The 17,844-nt window shown below is 55.6% G+C and overlaps 1 protein-coding gene across 1 annotated transcript; it reads right to left on the minus strand.

Annotated features, from left to right (window-relative positions):
- Nucleotides 1-4,915: 4,915 nt before the first annotated feature.
- On the minus strand, nucleotides 4,916-14,870 carry FCN3 (ficolin 3). The gene is made up of 8 exons (XM_050932066.1): nucleotides 14,745-14,870; nucleotides 13,680-13,802; nucleotides 12,751-12,795; nucleotides 11,802-11,837; nucleotides 10,610-10,737; nucleotides 8,554-8,683; nucleotides 7,985-8,119; nucleotides 4,916-5,792 (listed from the first exon to the last, which is right to left on the minus strand). The coding sequence occupies exons 1-8, from the start codon at nucleotides 14,818-14,820 to the stop codon at nucleotides 5,551-5,553; spliced, it is 915 nt and encodes a 304-aa protein (XP_050788023.1). The 5' UTR covers nucleotides 14,821-14,870; the 3' UTR covers nucleotides 4,916-5,550.
- Between the last annotated feature and the right edge of the window lie 2,974 nt (nucleotides 14,871-17,844).

A 17,844-nucleotide genomic window follows, 5' to 3' on the forward strand; every position in this document is an offset into this window, starting at 1 on the left:
GCTGTAAAGGAGCCTTGCTCCCACTGGGGGGATTGACGCCAGCTGTGGAGTTGCTGGCCCCATGTTTGCAAAGAAGGGCCTCGATCCTGCAATCAGGCCCCCAAAGACCTGTCTTTGGACCTGTGCCCAGGGTGCAAAACTGCATGGATCTAATTCATAGAAGATTAAAGTTGGAAGGGACCTCAGAAGGTCATCTAGTCCAACCCCCTGCTCAAAGCAGGACCAATCCCCAGACAGATTTTTACCCTAGTTCCTTAAATGGCCCCCTCAAAGATTGAACTTACAACCCTGGGTTTAATAGGCCAATGCGCAAACCACTGAGCTATCCTTCCCACCCTAAGTGCAATTGTAGCAGTGGGGCCAAGAAATGGTACCTAACCTCTAAGTATCGGGCTAGCAGCGTTAGCGTGTAGCCACAAAAACAACAAGGTGTCCGGCGGCACCTTACCGACTAACAGATTTATTTGGGTATAAGTGATCGTGGGTAAAAAACCCACTTCTTCAGATGCATGGAGTGAAAATTACAGATGTGGGCATTACAATGTTGACACATGAAGAGAAGTGAGTTAGCTTACAAACCTCGACGGTTTCTTCTTGCTCTGGAAGGCAGCGGGCGGCCCAAATGGCAGATGCATCTTTTTGCACAAGCAGCATTTCCGATGTTTGTGCACAAAGGCATGGATGTGCACACACATAGTGCGAGGATGTGAGCAAGCGTGCCCCTGCACTACGGAGCGGAGAGGACAGATGCACCCCTGAATTTGGCAAACGCATGTCTGGAAGCGCTGCCAGCGCTCACGTCGCGTACAATCTCAAATGCGGCTAAAGATATTTAGACTCCAATACGTCTCTTATTAAAACTCGAGATAAAACAAGACAAATGTGCAAAGACTAATGCAGGGAACATTGTGCAGTTGAACCTCCATTATCTGAATATCAGCCATTTGGGTAACTGAAGTTTTGAGCAAATTGCCTGTGCAATTAACATATATCAGGGGAGACAAACCTGTAATGGAAAACGGGTGGTGCAGACAAATGGAGCTTCAGTTAATTGAAGTTCAGTTTTTTCCATCGCGAGAGATGTGGAGGAAAATTAGTCTAGCAAAAAGCCCGGCTTTCAGCATACAGGATGGTACAAACACAGAGTCTTTTATGACCGGGGAAGGCTTTGAAGGCAGTAGGCAGAGAGGAATTCCCTCTACGCTCACCTTGTGGTGTGACACGCTATCGCCTGGGGCGTTCAGTCCCAGATTTACAAAATATATTTCACGCTCTTCAGAGAGGGGCTTAGGTTGTTTCCATCTGCCTGATGTTTGTCCGGCTTTAGGGCTGGCTGCCCTGGACTGCAAAGCTGGCAATAGGCACTTGTGTGTGTGAGCGAGATGGAGAAAGCAGCCCACAGGCCAAGTCTCCAGGAAAAACACAGCTTTCGGCTCCAAAAAGCTGCGTGCACACATCAAACACTTTTGACTAGCATCGCTGCCTTTCACCCCCCCGCCCCATGAGCATGTCCGTCCCTGCTCGCTTCCCCCTTTCCTCAGGACTTCCAAAAAGCAGCGAGCACAGGGCGGTTTGGCTTTAGATGGGCTGACTGTGGTGATGGGAGAAAGGACATGTTCTTTCTGTGGAGCTCAGAGATGTAGCGAGTCTGCTGGGAATGGAGTCCGAGGCTGGGATCTGCAATAGGCCAGAAGTCACTTGGCCCAGAGGGCTGCATTCCTGGCGCCATTGCTGGTTTTCAATTTTAGGATTTATCATCCGTTCACCTCCTCCCACGCTGGGATAAAGGGCAGAGGGGCGGGGAAGGAAAAGAAGCCTCTGTGTGGAGCTTCCAAACTGCACCAACTCGCTTAGCTATAAAGAGACTGGGAGCTCGGAGCGGGACGCTTGGCTGGGGGGGTTGGGATGGCATCACTGAGAGGACGTTTTATAAAGGACCCAACAAATACATTGAAGACAATGGAGGATGCTCCTGCCCCAGCCTGGGACCTGACAGATCCATTTGTGACTAAGAGAGGACTAGCCCGTAGATTCGTTCTCCCACTCTGGACAAAGAAATAACATAATATTTACTGACCTCCTGTGGGTATGGGGATCCTGACTTCACTGTGCAGCTCTTGGAGATCCCTGAGGGAAGGGTGCTGAGCGACATATTCATGTTTGTAATAACGTGATAATTAGTATGACCCAGAGGTGCGAAATGAGCCTGATTCAAAGTGGGCATCTCTGCATTGACTTTAGTGGGCTCTGGATTGGGTCCAACATTAGCCTCGTGATGCATCTTTGCCCTGGCTGGCTATGTCCAGTCAAATCACCCTGCAGCAGTTCCCACGGGGAAGCAGCCTCCCTCCCGAGCCAAGTCAGCTGTTCCTGCTTCCCAGGCCAGGGGGAACGTCCGGAACTGTTCTGCTCATGATGCCATGGGCTGTGGCTTGAAAGCCGGGCCCCCTTCCGGCCCTCCTTTGGCTTCAGGGAGTTTCAGCTGCAAACCTAAGAAACAAAACCAAACTGATCACCCTGAATTGGCCCTTGGTGGTTAGCGTGTTGGAGCCGTTGACCTACAAAACCAGCACCAGGTCTGTAGTGATCTGGGGGCCCATTCTGGGAATAGTGTCATACATGGGCTCACCCCGTACGTCAAAGCATTCATGGCCCTCTGAGCCAAGTTCTAATATAGAAGTAGATACTTTCCCCCAGGGAATCAGGGACCTGTCCCAGGTTTGTGGGCATGTGTACTTGTGTCGGCTGCCTGCCGGGACTGAACCCTGGAGCTCATAGACTTTAAGGTCAGAAGGGACCATTATGATCATCTAGTCTGACCTCCTGCACAATGCAGGCCACAGAATCTCACCGACCCACTCCTGTAACAAACCTCTGACCTATGTCTGAGCTATTTCCTCAAATCATGGTTTAAAGACCTCAAGCTAATGCACAAGCTACTACTGCTTTAGCCACAGCGCTGCAGCACTCAGACAGGAAGGGTGGCCCAGTGGTTAGGGCCTGGATTTAATTCCCTCCTCTGCCACAGGTGTCCTGCCTGGCCTTGGGCAGGCCACTGAGGGTCAGATTTTTCCAGAATTGAAGTGCTTCAAGATGTAGAGAGGCACTTAGTGAGAGTTCCCCTTAAGGATGTGTGTGATGTCGCTCCCATGAACAGCCGACTGGGGTCAATGGGATTACCGGGTGCATAAAAGTGAGCAGGGTCTGGGCCTTAGGGTATGTCTACACTAGAGGCACTGCAGCATAGACACTTACTACAACATCAGTGTATTTAGTCCACCTCCCCGAGAGGCAGGAGCTAGGTCAATGGAAGAATTCCACATTTTTCACAGCCCTAAGTGATGTTGCTAGATTGAGCCAAGTTCTAGGTGTGTAGACCAGGCCTTAATCGCAGGATTGAATCCCGCCCAGGTCAGCTGTGATCATAAACTGCCTGATGTGGGAAAATAGCATGATGGGCCTCAGGCCAAGGGGCCTTCTCAGAGTAATACCTCATTCACAAAAACAAACAGCGAGGGAGAAAACGCAGACATGTGAATTAAACAAAGTCCAGCACATGCTGACTGGAAGTGGGAGAAGATAAACAGATCTTTTCTATGTACACATTATAATTTGGAGAGGCACTGAGCTACCAAAGTGATGAGAATTTGGGAGCCATATAATGCATTAAATCGCTCGATTGATAGATAGATTGATATTCATAAGCTTGTTCTAGGCTGGTTCTTTGCAGACTGACTATTGAAGAAGACCCAGATCACATGCTTCCCTGCAGAGCCCCTTAGCCTGCAGGCAGGACCAGGAAACTGCCTGAAATTTCAAGTGGTAGCTCAAGACATGTTTGTAACACAGTTTTCCATATACCACAGGTCATTCTTGCTGGCAGCTTCTGCAGAGAAGCCAAGAATTGAATGATCCACAAATCCATGTCCCCCCTGAGAATGTTCTGGTCAGATCTAGGTGAGCAATGTATTGCCTGGGCGTGGTGTGCAGGGGCGGGAAGGAAAGGACGTACATCGTCACTGCCTTGTGCCATAAGCCCCCAGGGTGAGCAATCCAGCGTCTTGCTTCAACTCACACAGGCTGGAAAGGGCATTGCTCTGATCAAACAAGGGGCTGAGGCAGTGGTCCCCAACCTTTTTTGTCTGGCAGGCACCAGACGACAAGCCACGGAGGACTGTGGTGGCAGATGAGCATCCGCCGAAATGCCGCCAACAAGTGGCATCATCCAGAGGCATCACTGTCAAAATGCCACCAAATTTCAGTGGATGCTCGTCCGCCGGCCAGTATGCAGGCGCACTTAGATGCCCCTGTGGGTGCCAAGGCACCAGCGGGCACCGCATTGGGGATCCCTGGGCTGAGGCAAAGTGACAAAGAAGAACAAAGACAAAACACAGCACAACCTCATAAACACACACGAGGCAAAACATATAATGTGCAAATATACTATAGGGTCCAGAGAGGATTTTCCCTTGCCCCACAAATAGCAGGTACTGGACACTACAAGTAGCATCGTACCAGACTAGATGGACTAGACTAATTTGCATAAAAACTCCGGACAAGCAATGGCCTCTGACCGGGGATGACAACGCCTATGGGCCTACGGTCTCTTACAGCCTGAGCCAGAGGCTACTGCAGCCAGGGAGAAGGTTCCCAGGCACGTCGCTGGGCTCCGGACCCGGCCGTAGGTGCACAGACGACTTCCCTGGCTGCGGTTGTTTCAAGCCAGTAGACAAGGTCACATGAAACTGACAAGCCAATGTGTTTGAACAAACAAAACAGGACGTGGCAACCTTCAGCCCTCCCGAGAGCTGGGATCAAAGCCACCGCCGCAGCTGGGCAAACTCAGCCGGAGATGCCGAAAAGCAGCTGCAGAGTGCACGGGGAATGTTCAAATGAGCGAGATTTCAAACGAACGGCCGGGAGTGATGCTTTTATTGGGGGCACAGAACACAGCAGCTGCAAGTGCAGCAGTATGGTATGAAATACACGCTAGATCAACCCTCCATATGCGTGTAATTGGGTCTGACACGCATACACAGGCCCAACGACATGTATGTACACACACAAAATCTATATCATTTGGTAGTCCTGATCTGGGCAACTCTATTGGAAAGCAGTTTCTGCAGAGGACCACATGCTACCACGTTGTGTGGGTACATGCATTGAGCTCACTGTGGCCTGTGTATTTGCCTCTGGGCACGTGATGGTGCTAAGCAGCCTCCAGAGAATCTGTACACAACAGGACTCAGTGCAACGTCAGATGGGAGGGCCAGGAAAGCAAGGATCTGCCCCATTGCCCTGGGAGTGAGGGGAGTGATTGCATCAGGAGGGCTGTCCTCACGGGACCATGGGGATGCACTGGGGGGCTTGGATGATCCCAGGAAGGAGTCTGTTATTCCTCCAGAGATGTGGGGGATGTAATCACTGGAGGCTTCTGGAGCTGCTGCGGGGGAGAGGAAGCTGGTTTGCTGCACGAAGATCTATGAGGCAGCTCGGTCCTGCTGTCTCAGGCGTGCTGCAGATGCACAGGTGGGACGGAGGCTCCTCCGTCTAGCGGAGCTTCATTTCCGTGCGTTTGTAGGGGTTGCCAACACCCTGGCCAGAGACCCAATCAATGCCGTATCTCTGCTGCTTCTGCTCCCCCACCGCGTAGCCCCCGTTCAGGTTGGCGCGGTAGCAGTTGGTGTACCACCAGGCGCCATGCACAGAGACGGCGCAGTTCTGCGTCCCGCTGTCGTTGTCACGGTCATAGGTGGAGAAAGGCTTCCCGTTGTGGAGGCCCAGGGAGTCACCTGCGGGACACACGAGATCCCAGTGCCACAACCGCACCAGGGCATGACGTTGAGCAACAGAGAAATGGGAGCATTTCCCTTGCAGGCTCTATATCCCTGGAGGCAGCATGGGCTCGTGGTCTGGTCTGAGCCCAGGACTGGGATCCAGGCTCCTGAGGTTTAATTCTATGGCTGTGTCATGCCAGAGAGCAGATGCAATGTGCGTATCACGGTCCCTTTTGGCTTGACTAGCTGTGAATCTGGGAGTCCTGGGTTTGCCCACGGGGCTGGGGAGCCACATTTTTTCCAAGGCACTAGACTGTTTTCAAGGCCTCAGCACCCACAATCGGGGCCAGATTTTCCACCAAGCTGTCGATGTGCTGAACTCGGTGGCAAATCGGGCCTTTCATGGCTTTGCCTCAGTTTCCTCAGCTGTGAAATGGGGATGATGATAATACACGCCTACGTAGTAATGCTTAGCGTGTCAATAGCACATTAAGTAATGAATCCTCATATATCCCAGGTGGTGCCTTATCCCCATCACATGGTGGGGCACAGCAAAGGCTGTGACCTACCCAAGGTCACGCAGTGAGTGTCAGAACCAGGTTTTGAACCCCAGAGTTCCCTGAATCTGGGCCTGCTGTCAGGCCACGTGGGGGCTAATTAGCTAAAGTCTGTAAAGTGCTTTGAAGATGGGCAAGTTCTAAGTGTTGCTATTAGCAAAGCTGTGCTGTGGTTCAGATCTGTGAGCATGGCGTTCGGGTCGGGTTTTCTCTGCCAGCGGCGCTCTCAGGGGAAACGTGCGGGGCCGGATAGGGTGCATCTGCGTAATTCAGGCCAAGGAAATGGATTGCCGAGGCTCCTAGGAATTAATCACCTTTGTGCCCAGGAACCCTGAGCCAGCAGGAGACCTGGCAGATAAGACAGACCCATTGCAATCTTCAGTGCTGTCACAGGCACATGCTGCATCCCCTCCCACCCCCCCCAGCGAACATGGGTGCCACCCACAGGAGAGTTGCACTCGCCCTTGGCAGCTAATAGGGTTAATGCCTGGAGAAGGAGGGTGGAGGGGGTTGATGCCGGGCACAGGCAGCTGCGGTGGGGCTTCCTGGGGTTTTGGATGCCAAGTGTCCTGAGCATGTGCAATCTGCTCTACCAGGAACCAGGGGCTGCGGCGGGGAGGGGAGGAGGCCACTGCCTGAGCCTCGCCTTTGGCAGAGATCCCAGCAGGGAGACAAACAAGGAATGATCCCTCTTCGCCAGATGTGGGAGCCCCCCACAATCCGTGTGTGTTTTGTGGGGGCAGCCAGGATAGGCATTTGTATTTCTGTGTGTGATCATTTGAGACCTAGATCTGTCTTTTGCATCCCTGGCCACCTCCTCCAATCCTGTTTTGCCTCCTTAAATCCCCGTGTGACAGTTTGAGCCAGATGTGCTGTTCCTCTGCCTACCTTAAATTACTGGCTAGCATTGCTGCGTTCCTTGTTCCCAGAAACAGCTGCATTTCAGTGCTGGGTGCCTGGCTCCCCAGATACCCTCCATCCTTTTCCCCCCTCACAATAGGTTTTTGGGGCGTAATCCATGGACCTACACAAAGTGCTCAGAAAGCCCCCGGAGGGCAGCACCAGAGGCGCGCCAAGGGTTAAGTATTAATGCTGATCAGTCATTATCATGTGATTACAAATGGCTGAGCAACCCTGGAGAAGCTCAGCCCATTTCATGCTTTGCTGCATCCCTTGCTCTGGGAGTTTGGATGCATATTTCTTTGTAGGAGAAGCGAAGAAGAGTGGAACGTGTGGTGTCTCTCCCACACACACACACAATGGGACAGATTCTTCCTCCTGCCTTGGCCTCTTTGTGCTGCTCCCACAGCGTGCAGGGGCCCAGATCCTGCTGCAAGAGGCTGGGGTGCAGTCCCCTGGAGGATGCACTGTGTAGGTCCCATAGGTCCCCATGAAGCCCCTGGCACAGAGACAAAAGGGGGTGTCTCCATAGTATATGGTGCAATGGAGACTCTGAGCTTCTCTGGACTGCAGGGCAGCCCTCGGGAGTTTGCTGGTAAAGCATCCCTGAGGTTGCTCTGATTTGAGCCTCGGAGCAGCCCTGAATCCTGAGGGCCTAAAAGTGGCTTAAAGGTGCCTTTGCCCACATCCCCTCGGGCTGCCTCTTTGGGTGGCGCAGTGCAGAACGCCAGCCAGACACACTCTCCTCACCTGCAGAGCCGCCGAGGAACGTCCCTAGAACAAGCTCGTACTTGTCCTCTTCCCCTTTGAGCTTGAAGGACCGGTAGCTGGCAAAGGAGCTGCTGTCATTAAAATTCACCAGGTCCACACGGAGCTGGAACTCGCCTGAGGGAAAGGGACAGAGCCCAGTGTTAGCCAAGGGCCTGTTTTGGCTCCCTCTCACCTCCAGGAGGGGGATCTGGGCCGGGGCTTCTAGTCACAGAGCAGGGAGGCTTGCCCACCGTGACGCCAGCACACCCAGGGAGTGACCATCCCTGTGAGCAATGCCATGTCTTTGCAGGGCACTAGGGCAGAACAACCAACAATGGGAACTCGCTGAGAGGGAGGGGCGGGGATCCCCGAGGAAAAGGAGGGGATCAGGGGAAAGGGATATTCCCACCTAACCTGGGCATTTCCAGCCTCTCAGAATCTAAGGGCTGGATCTGAAAGGCCTCTGATGGGTAATGGCTGCTCGCTTTCGCCCCCTGGAGAGGCCCTGTGGAATAACAGCCCGCAGGGCAGGCCAGAGCTCCCCCAAGACAGCTGCTGGGCTTCCTTACCATCCTGGGTGAGCAGGTGGAGGTTCTCATTGCCCAACCAGAACTCGGAAAGCTGGTTCCCGAAGCCCTTCTTGTAGGCGCTCCAGGTGCGGTAGAAATCCACCGAGCCATCCATGCGTTTCTGGAACACCTGGAGGAGAAGAGAGAGAATGGTGACCGGGAGCTGACTCGGCTCTCATGCTCCAGCAGCCGAACTTCAGACAATAGCTGGAGCCCTGACTGAACTGGGCCATGGAGGATCCAGATGAGCAGCTATGGGGACACTAGCTGGAAGTAAAGATCAACTGGGCTGTCCAGTCTCAGGCTTCAGGGCATGAGCTTGTCCCTGGCTGGGGTCAGGAAGGAATTCCCCCACTAGGGTAAAATGTTGCACAGTTGGATACATCATGGGGTTTTGATGCCTTTCCTCCCCCCCTCCCCCCGCAAAGCACCCAGCGGTAACTATGGCTGGAGACAGGCTAGAACAGGAGTCAGCAACCTTTCAGAAGTGCTGTGCTGAGTCTTCATTTATACACTCTAATTTAAGGCTTCGTGTGCCGGTCACACATTTTAACGTTTTTTAGAAGGTCTCTCTATATATTATATAACCAAACCACTGTTATATGTGAACAAGGTTTTCAAAATGTTTCAGAAGCTTTATCTAAAATTAAATTAAAATGCGGATCTTATCAGTTTAGTGTGATCCTTGCCCTTGCTTTTCTGTGCTGAGTTTTCCAATGTCTGGTGGCACGTATTTAGATACTTTAAGCTGCACACAAGCTTCTGAGTGATCAGTTGTCGGCAGCTGAGGTGAGTGGAGCTGGCGGCTGGTAGGGCTGAGGGCTGGAGGCCTGGACCCTGTCTGGCAGGGGGCCTGTGCTGGAACTCCAACTGGCAGCAAGGTGAGTGGAGGCTGCGGCGGGTACCCTGGCTGGCAAGAGGCCAGCAGCTGGAACCGCAGAGCAGCAGCTGAACGGCTCAGCCCATCGCCGCTCTGGGGTTCCAGCTGCCGGCTCCTGCCAGCCGGGGTCTCAGCCTGCTGCCAGCCTGGGGTTCCTTCACCCAGGCCAGCAGTGGGCGCTGAGTGGGACCAGTGGGCAGCGGTGGGACCCTGGGTGGCAGGAGCTGGCGGTGGAAACCCCAGAGCCGCTGAGCCCACCGCCATGTGCCATCAAAAATCAGCTTGTGTGCCACCTTTGGTACACGTGCTGTAGGTTGCCGACCCCTGGGATAGAATGATCTGTCTGGAGGTGGATCCGCAAAGCAAAACCAGCTCCAAACCCCACTCCCCACGTGCTCGGGAAGTAGCGAGCTAGAGCGGCTCTGGACTCTGCTGCTTGGCCCCAGCCCTAGCACATTTAGGGCTGGCTGTTAATCTCAGCCAAGCCAGTGTGAGCCTGTGAGTGACACCCCCATGGCCTCCTTCCCCTCCACTCCCCCCACAAGTGCACAGCCAGCCAGGACGTTCTGGCACAGCTATCAGAGACAGAACCATGGTCCGCATCCCTCCCATCATCGTCCTTTCAGGGTGTCAGCCTTGTACGCTGCTAGCCACTGGGGACTCACACCATGCCTGGGTGAGCAAAGGGAAATCTTACAAACCAGAGAAAGCCACATCTGTGGGGCATGCCAGCAGTCAGGGAAAGGTGAGACGGATGCATCTGCCTTTCAGCGATTTCTCTGCTCCACTAACTCGTGGACTGATAACCCCAGCTAACTCCACAGCCTGGGTTAACTTCCTCTACCGGAACCCCTCCTGTTGGTTCAGGGAGATGCAGCGATCTTTCTTGCTTCCTGCCCTGCACTGTAGCTTTACTGCACTGTCAAACAGTTGCCCCATCCCTCCCCAGAGGTGGCTGCATTCCAGCCATGGGTGACGTGATTCCCTGTGCAGACAGGTTGTGAAGCCCTTCAGGGTGAAAGGCACTACATTAGGGTAAGGAATGATTCTCTCCTGACCCCTCCCCAGCCCCATCACGGCCACATTCTGCTACCCGTGCGTAAATCTCTCGCACCGCACTGGGACCAGGCAGCTCTGGATGTGACCATCGCTCCGGCGCTAGGATACTGTGTTTACCAGCCAGCCTCCGCCATCAGTGTCCATGTCGCAGAAGACCCTCAGCGGCTGGCAGTCCGGCAGGTAGATGGTGTGCCAGCCACTCAGGAACTCTCCTTTGCCCAGAAGCTCCTTGCAGCTCTTTGGCCCTGGAATCAAGGCAGAATTTGGTCCCTGGGGAAATGTGTCTGAGGTCTCGTCCTCTCCCAGAGAGAGGCGCACACAAGTGGGGAAGGGACGGGACTGAGTGGCTCCCGATGCTGAGATCACCTCGCAGTGATAGGGGGTTACCTTGCCACCAAGTTAGCAGCCACAGCAGGTGCCAGGAACCTGGTTTAGGCTAAATGTCATTTCAGGAGGGTTTCATCTCCATGTAGTGCTTAAAGCCAGGAGAGCTGGGAAAGGTATGGGGTCTGGTGCTTAAAAGCAAGGGAACTACCTGTCAGGATCCCTGGATCCTAGCGCCAGCTCAGGGACGAAGTGTGGTCTAATGGTTAGAACAGGGGGAAGTGGGAGTCTGTACTCATGGGTTCCTCATTGACTCACTGTGTGCCCCAGGGCAAGTCACAGCCCCTCTGTGTGCCTCGGTTTCCCCATGTGGGGCGATAATACTTTCCCGCCTAAGTGCTTTGAGAGACTTGGAGGAAAGGTGTTATTGGTTATCGTTCCTGCATTACTGGCTCGTGCGCTTTCCCGGCCGAAGGAGAAAGAAACCTTCTAGAGCAAGCGGACAAACACACACAGCCTGCTTAGTCCTCTGATGTGACGGCTACTGCAACTGCACCAGAGTTGAGTACATAGGGGCCGGACCTGAAAGGGGAATGTTCACCGCTCCAGAGCGATGGACTTTTGGTTTCTAGCTCTGCCATAGACTCTCTGTGTGACCTGAGCCAGTCACTTCATCTCTTTAACCAGCTCCGTGGGGTCAGTCTGATGGGAGAGGGGGGTACCCCACGCAGCTCTGCGCTGCAGCATACTGACCTCTTCGTCCAGCAACCCCTCTTGGGCCCTTACCATCTCCCCCTGTAAAATGGGGCCAGGGCTGCTTCCTTGGCCTGTCTTGGCTATTCAGACTGTAAGGTCGCCGGGGCAGGGCCCGTCTCCCGCTCTGTGTCAGCACGTCCCCATGCATGGCGGGTGGATGCCTCCAAGCGCTACCCTAATGTAAACAATGGTAAGTCATTTTTTTTAAGCGCCGAGGAGGCAAACTCACCGTTCTGGCAGAGGAAGGAAGGGTCTGGGTGGTCTCCTGCCAGTCCGAGAAACAAAAAAAAAAAATGCAGTTAGAAAGCAAAGCTTAGCAGGCACCCGTAGAACTTGGTTGGATGAAGAGTGGAAGGTTCCTGGTTAGTTATTTTTCCTGCTGTGTCACAGCTGCTTCTCTTGTTTGGAAGGGTTGTGTATTACTGCCCTCCCGCCTTGCAATGTAGGAGGAACCGCGGCCATGTGCTTATAGGGTCAGTGTGCAACATTCGCGGCCACCTGCTCCCTGGGGACCTGAACCAAACCCCACTGAGCATGGTGGAAAGACTTCTCCCACAGAGACCCCACTCAGCCCCCTGCAGCGTGAGAGGACGTGGAAATAGGGTGACCAGATGTCCTGATTTTATAGGGACAGTCCCGATTTTGGGGTCTTTTTCTTATATAGGCACCTATTACCCCTACCCCCGTCCCGATTTTTCAAGTTTGCTGTCTGGTCACCCTACGTGGAAATGCTCCAGAGAGAGCCATTTCATACCAGCACAGGGGAAGGGGCGGGGAGCCGATCCTGGGAGCTGGCTCATCTCCTTGACACTGGCCACCCGTCCCAAAGCTTCATGCTGCCCTGGCTTCAGAGGGCCTGGTTCCAGTGCCCGTTGCAATTGATGGGAAGGGCTGTGGTGACTTGCGGGGGGGGGGGGATCAGGCCCGGGAGCCATATTAGCAGCCCCGAAGGCCCCTCTTGAAAACCACAGGAGAATTTTGGCAGGACGGACTAAACCGTCTGGAGCCAGAACAGATAGGAGTGGACCCCAGCCCAGGCACCTACGCCTCTTGAAACAGAGGTCAGGGGGCTCCTCATCTGAATGCTAAGGCTCCTGCCTGTCTTGAATAACAACCCCCCATCGGGTGTAATCTACACCTGCAGTGCCCCCCCCCGCAGACCATTGCTACATAGTTACCTCGTTCCCCCTTCGGTCCTGCTTTCCCAGGTGGTCCCACGGTCCCTGAAATCCAGAGCAGACGGAGAGACACAGTGAATGCAGGCAAGTGCTTGAGCGCAGCCAAGGCGCAGAACATGGTCGGAGGGGGGGAGTCCCCAGGGACTCTTTTAAAGGGGGACAAACAGACGGACCCAGAGGAAAAAGAAGGGAAGCGCTCAACGTCCATCGTCCATCGCTACTTGTTCCCATGGCAACCATGAGAAGCGGCTCATGGGGGCTGCCCGGCTAATCGTGGTGGACGATGCCATCGGGCCTGGAGGAGGTGAGGGGTGGGCTGCTGCCCAGCCCTACAGGGGCTGGTCAGTTGAGCTCTGTGTGTGGAAGCGAGAGGCACCGGGGGGCAGAGGGTCAGATTCAGGGGGCGGCCTGGCTATGCCAGACGGAAGGGCGGCTGGCCCATGAAGTCATGCCTTGTTCTCCCACCAGCGGAGGGCATGCAGCTCATCAGGGACTAATCGCTGTGCCAAGAGGGGCAGATCCATCAAACACACGCAGTCTGCTAAGGCCCATGCACCAGCCAGAGTGACCACGGGCAATGGGGTCACACCGGGCACCGCCCAGCGAAGTGCCCAGTTCAATATGGGGTTTGCACCCTTAGCCAGAGATTCCCCGGCTCTGGTGACACCTCTGAGCCGTTGGGCCACAGCCTCTTCCGGTGTAAATGGTGCATTGATGTCAGCGCCGCTGCACCAATTGACTCCAACAGCGGATTTGAGCCATACTGCTCAGTAGCTGCCAGAGTCCAATCCCCTCCTTGTGACCACTGCGTTCTCCACCTGCCCCACAGACTCATTGTGAGCTGGCCCAAGACCATCCCACAGGCCCAGAGGGGCCTGCTCCAGCTTGGGGACAGCGCCTGTTGTGAGAGCCCCTCTCTCATCTCCTACCTCTCAGGCCAGGTTGACCAGGTGCCCCCTTTTCTCCAGGGCTTCCTGCTGTGCCTGGCGTCCCAGGGCATCCCTGTAATATGGTGAGTTTCTCAGCACCAGAGAGACCCACCACCTTCACCTCTGTGGAAACACAAAGAGACATGGGAGGAGGCACGATCCCAGCACCTGCTCTGGCTCGGCCCCAGCGAGTCACCTGGTGAGATGGTTCCCAGCATTGCTTACCCTGGCCCCTCTGATAATTACCGCTGGCCCCTTGGTCTTGGTCTCTGGAGGGGCTCTGTGGAACCGAGGCTGCCAGACGGGACCTGCCCTGGTCTCACAGGTCAGCACAGCCCAGTGAGGGAGAGGGAAAGGGACCCAAAAGGCATCTACCACCATGTTCACGTTGCGCCTCTGCTCTCAGCGCGCACCGGCCCTGTGATAGCCTGCGTCTTTCTACTCCACTGTCCCTGTGCCATGGCCCACCCCATAGCATCCCCCCAGTGCAGGGCTGAGCTAGGTGTGGTGCTCGGAAAGAAATCCTTCCCAGGGGCACCAAGTGGCTGGGCGGGCAGTCAGAGAGCTTTCACTCCATTTTTCCATCCACCCCCGCCCCACACACACACACACACACACACACACACACACACACACACACACACACACACACACACACACACACACACACTCTGGGCTGCCCATCCCATCCCAGCCACGTGGCCTTTACAACCAGCTTTAAGCTGGGAGGCAGGGATTCATTGAGGTGCATCAGCCAGCCAAGCTCTCCCCATGACAGGCACTCCCCTGAGGTCCAGCCTCCATTCCTCCTGGCTCAGCTCCAGCCCATCTCCTGCTTGGAGCCCCCAAACTGATCCCATCAGCCAGCCCAACGGGCTCTGCACCCAGGGCCCAGCCGTCAACGCCATGACTCAGCTACTGCCGTGCTGGAGCCAGCTAAATGGCTAGAGAAACACACACACACACACACACATACACCCGCCATCACTAGGCAACATGGGTGCCTCAGAGCTCAACCTAGCCCCCCCCCCCGCATTTACAGCCCCAAAACAGAGATTCTCCTACCTGGGCAGGTGCCTGGGTCCCCGGTTACCAGCATCCAGGTGCAGAGCCAAAGCAGGGCTGTAATAAAGTTCCACATCTTCACTGTTCTCTCGTGAGCCCGTCGTCCCTCCCCAACTGCCTCTCGGTTTATGGACGTTCCAGGAACAATGCCCTTGTGGGGAGCTTTTCCTGGGAATTAAACCGGGCTTCCCACCATTGTTCCTAGGCACAAAAGCTTGGCACCCCCAGAGAGCCTCTGGAGAGGTGGGGCCAGGCCTCTTCCTCCAGCACAGGCCAGCGTGTCCTAGCCAGCTCTGGTCGTGGAGTTTAGGGTGCTGACTCTCAGCTCTGGCCATGCAGCCCTGGCCTTCAGCCATGGGGCTTCAGATGCCAACTCATGGCTGCAGGCTCTGCTCCCTGGCTCTGGCTGTGTGGCACCAACCCCCAATCCTGCTGGCCCCAAGTGTTGACCCCTATCCGTGCACTCCAACTCTCAGCCCTGGCCGCTGACCCCAGGCACAGATCCCCAGTGGTGGCCTTGGGCTCTGGCAGGTGCTGGCTCTGGCCCTGGCCCTGGCCCTGGCCAGGCAGCAGCAGGCACAGCCTCCAATCCCAGTGGCGGCTGATCCCCAGCCTTGGCCACTGAGCCTGGGGCACTGCTCCTAGATGGCGACCCTGGGTTCCGGCGGGTGCTGGCTATGGGTGGCAATTCCCAGCCCCAGTCACACAGCAGCGGGCGCCAATGCCAGGCTCTGGCCCTGGATGCCAAGCTCCAGTCCTGATCATGCTGCAGCAAACTCTGGCAAGTGCTGGCCAAGGACTCTGACTCCTAGCTCTGGCTGTGCAGCAGCGGGCATGGACCCCAAGCGCCGATCCTGAGCTCTGATCCCTGGCCATGCAGCTGCAGGTGCCAACCCTGGGCTCCACTGAGTGCTGGCCCAGGACACCGACCCCCAGCTCCAGGCACCAACCCACACCCCCAACGAGACGGTGGCAGGTCCCCCTGCATCCATCACCCCTGGCTTCTGCTGCCTCACCCCCCAACCTCTCCATCCATCCTCCCTGGCATCCGCTGCCTCACCCCCCTGCCCATCCAGGTCTTAACTTGCCAGAACTTGCTGTGAAAAGTGATATTAACAAACATACCAATATCACTTTTCACAGTATTATTTTTCTTGTTGAGTATGGAAAAAACCCTACACAAAGAAATGACAATGCTCTGGCTGCGTACATGCGCATATTTATTTGTTTTTCCTAAAGTTAATTAAGTATTTCAGAAAAAAATGTCAGTTCAGCCACCAGCCAGAGTGTTGTGAGACCCCCCTGTCCTAGGCCACATGCCATAACAACTCCCGGCAAAGGGGAGACACATGAGCTAGCAGGGGCAGTCCCGCTCTGTGCTGAGGACCGGGTCGGGCTGACAACTGTAGGCTTCAGTGTTCAAATACAAGGTGCGACCGAGCACAGGGCTGGAAGCCAGGAAGTCGTGAGCTCACTGCCCAGCACTGAAACAAATGCCTTGCTCCAGCCGCCTTTGCGTGCCCCAGTTTGCCCATCTGTGAAAAGGGGATAACACCGTTGCCCTCAGGGTGGGGTCCAAAGCTCACATCCCTAAGTGGTTTGGTTTCTCTTCCCAGGAATAACAGGGAGGAGAGCAGAACCCAGACCACGTCCTTCACTCCCAGCAGGGCTAGGCAGAACATTCCCAGCCCCAGCCATAGCTTCTCCAAGCGCAGCACCTCCCACCCATCGCCCCTGGGGCAGGGGAGCCTCCCCGCTGCACCCCTATGTCTATCTCCACTCGGGCGCTGGTTGATCATTGAGCGTAGTAAGAGGATCCCATTGCAGTGACCAGGGCTTTAGTCAGGGCCACCCAGAGGAATGATTCAGGGGGCCGGGGGCAAAGTGGGGGAACTGCAGCGCTTGTATTCACCCTGCATTTCAGGGGCGGGGGGCCCTTCAGTCATTCCGCGTCTTCGGCAGCACTGACGGGCCCCCTGCTGCCAAAATGCCGCCAAAGACCTGGAGCGCTGCCGGGCCAGGGCTTGGGGGGCCTAGGGCCTGGGGCAAATTGCGCCACTTGCCCCCCCCTCTGGCCGGCCCTGCCCTTACTGCTGCTCAGGATCAGGGCGTAGGGGCAGGCCTATAGACAGCAGTGCAGTTAGGCAGCCTGGCTCCCTGCCGCTGGCCCTGGAGAAGGGCAGCACGGGGGAGAGGCATGCGCCTGCCTCCATCTCCGAACAGCCCCCATTGCCAGCAGGTGGAGGGTGAGAATGAACCACCCACCGCCCCATCCCAGGTGTATGCACCAGCCCCCACCACCAGAGCGGGGGGCTTCCAGGTGCAGCAAACTTGCTAGTAAGGCTACAGGGGCACTGGGTGTAACGTAGCCCCTGTTGCTCCCACACACAACTCAGACACCAAAGATCCAAGAAAAAGAAAGTGCTTTTATTTGCCTCCTCTGCGTGCGATGACTCCCTCCCCCCACCGCGCTGCGTGGCCGGGGCTGGGAGCCCAGCATCCCACCAGCCCCAGGGAAATGGAGCCAGCGTGGGAAATAACACACCCAGCCCCCCTCTGAGAGCAGATCGGGCCCGGGGAGGGGAAAAGTCAGCTGGCACGCACCAGAGAGTTGAACTGGGGAGCATCTGGGGGTGGGGGGTCCTTAGGCCACCTTTAAAGAGGAAACCAGCCATGGGTCCCTTCAGATCTCTGGAAGGAACAGCATGAGGAAGCTCCCCTGCGCCTAGGGGAGATCTCTGCTGCTCCCCTAGCCTGGGAAAGCCCTTGTGTCTGAGGATTGGGCCGCCCGACTGAGCAGGGGTTACAAGGATGAAGGCTAGTGGAAAGTTACAGGCCAGGATGCGGCAGAGGGCTCAGGGCATGTGTATGGGGAGGGGGGGACGTTCCCCTAGCAGACAGAAGGTGAAGGCCAAGTGAATTGCTGACCCCAGGCAAGCGGCTGACCCAGCTTCACCCCCCCACCCACTGGAATTACAGCAGGAAATGAGAGCTCACCAGCCCTCCCACAGGGGGAGAGCAAAAGGAACAGAGCCACAGGGAGGCAGAGCTGCGCTGTGGAGGGTCCGACCAAGGTGGGTTGAGCCTGTCACCCCTGGGG

The sequence above is a fragment of the Gopherus flavomarginatus genome, chromosome 22, assembly GCF_025201925.1.
Source record: "Gopherus flavomarginatus isolate rGopFla2 chromosome 22, rGopFla2.mat.asm, whole genome shotgun sequence".
Classification (NCBI taxonomy): domain Eukaryota; kingdom Metazoa; phylum Chordata; order Testudines; family Testudinidae; genus Gopherus; species Gopherus flavomarginatus.

Coding starts and splice junctions, on each gene's coding strand:
- FCN3 (XM_050932066.1), bottom strand. CDS start 14,820: ATGTGGAACTTTATTACAGCCCTGCTTTGGCTCTGCACCTGGATGCTG. Junction 12,796..13,679: donor TGGTCAACCTGGCCTGAGAG/GTAGGAGATGAG, acceptor TCTGGATTTCAG/GGACCGTGGGACCACCTGGG. Junction 10,738..11,801: donor TTCCTTCCTCTGCCAGAACG/GTGAGTTTGCCT, acceptor CCTTGATTCCAG/GGCCAAAGAGCTGCAAGGAG.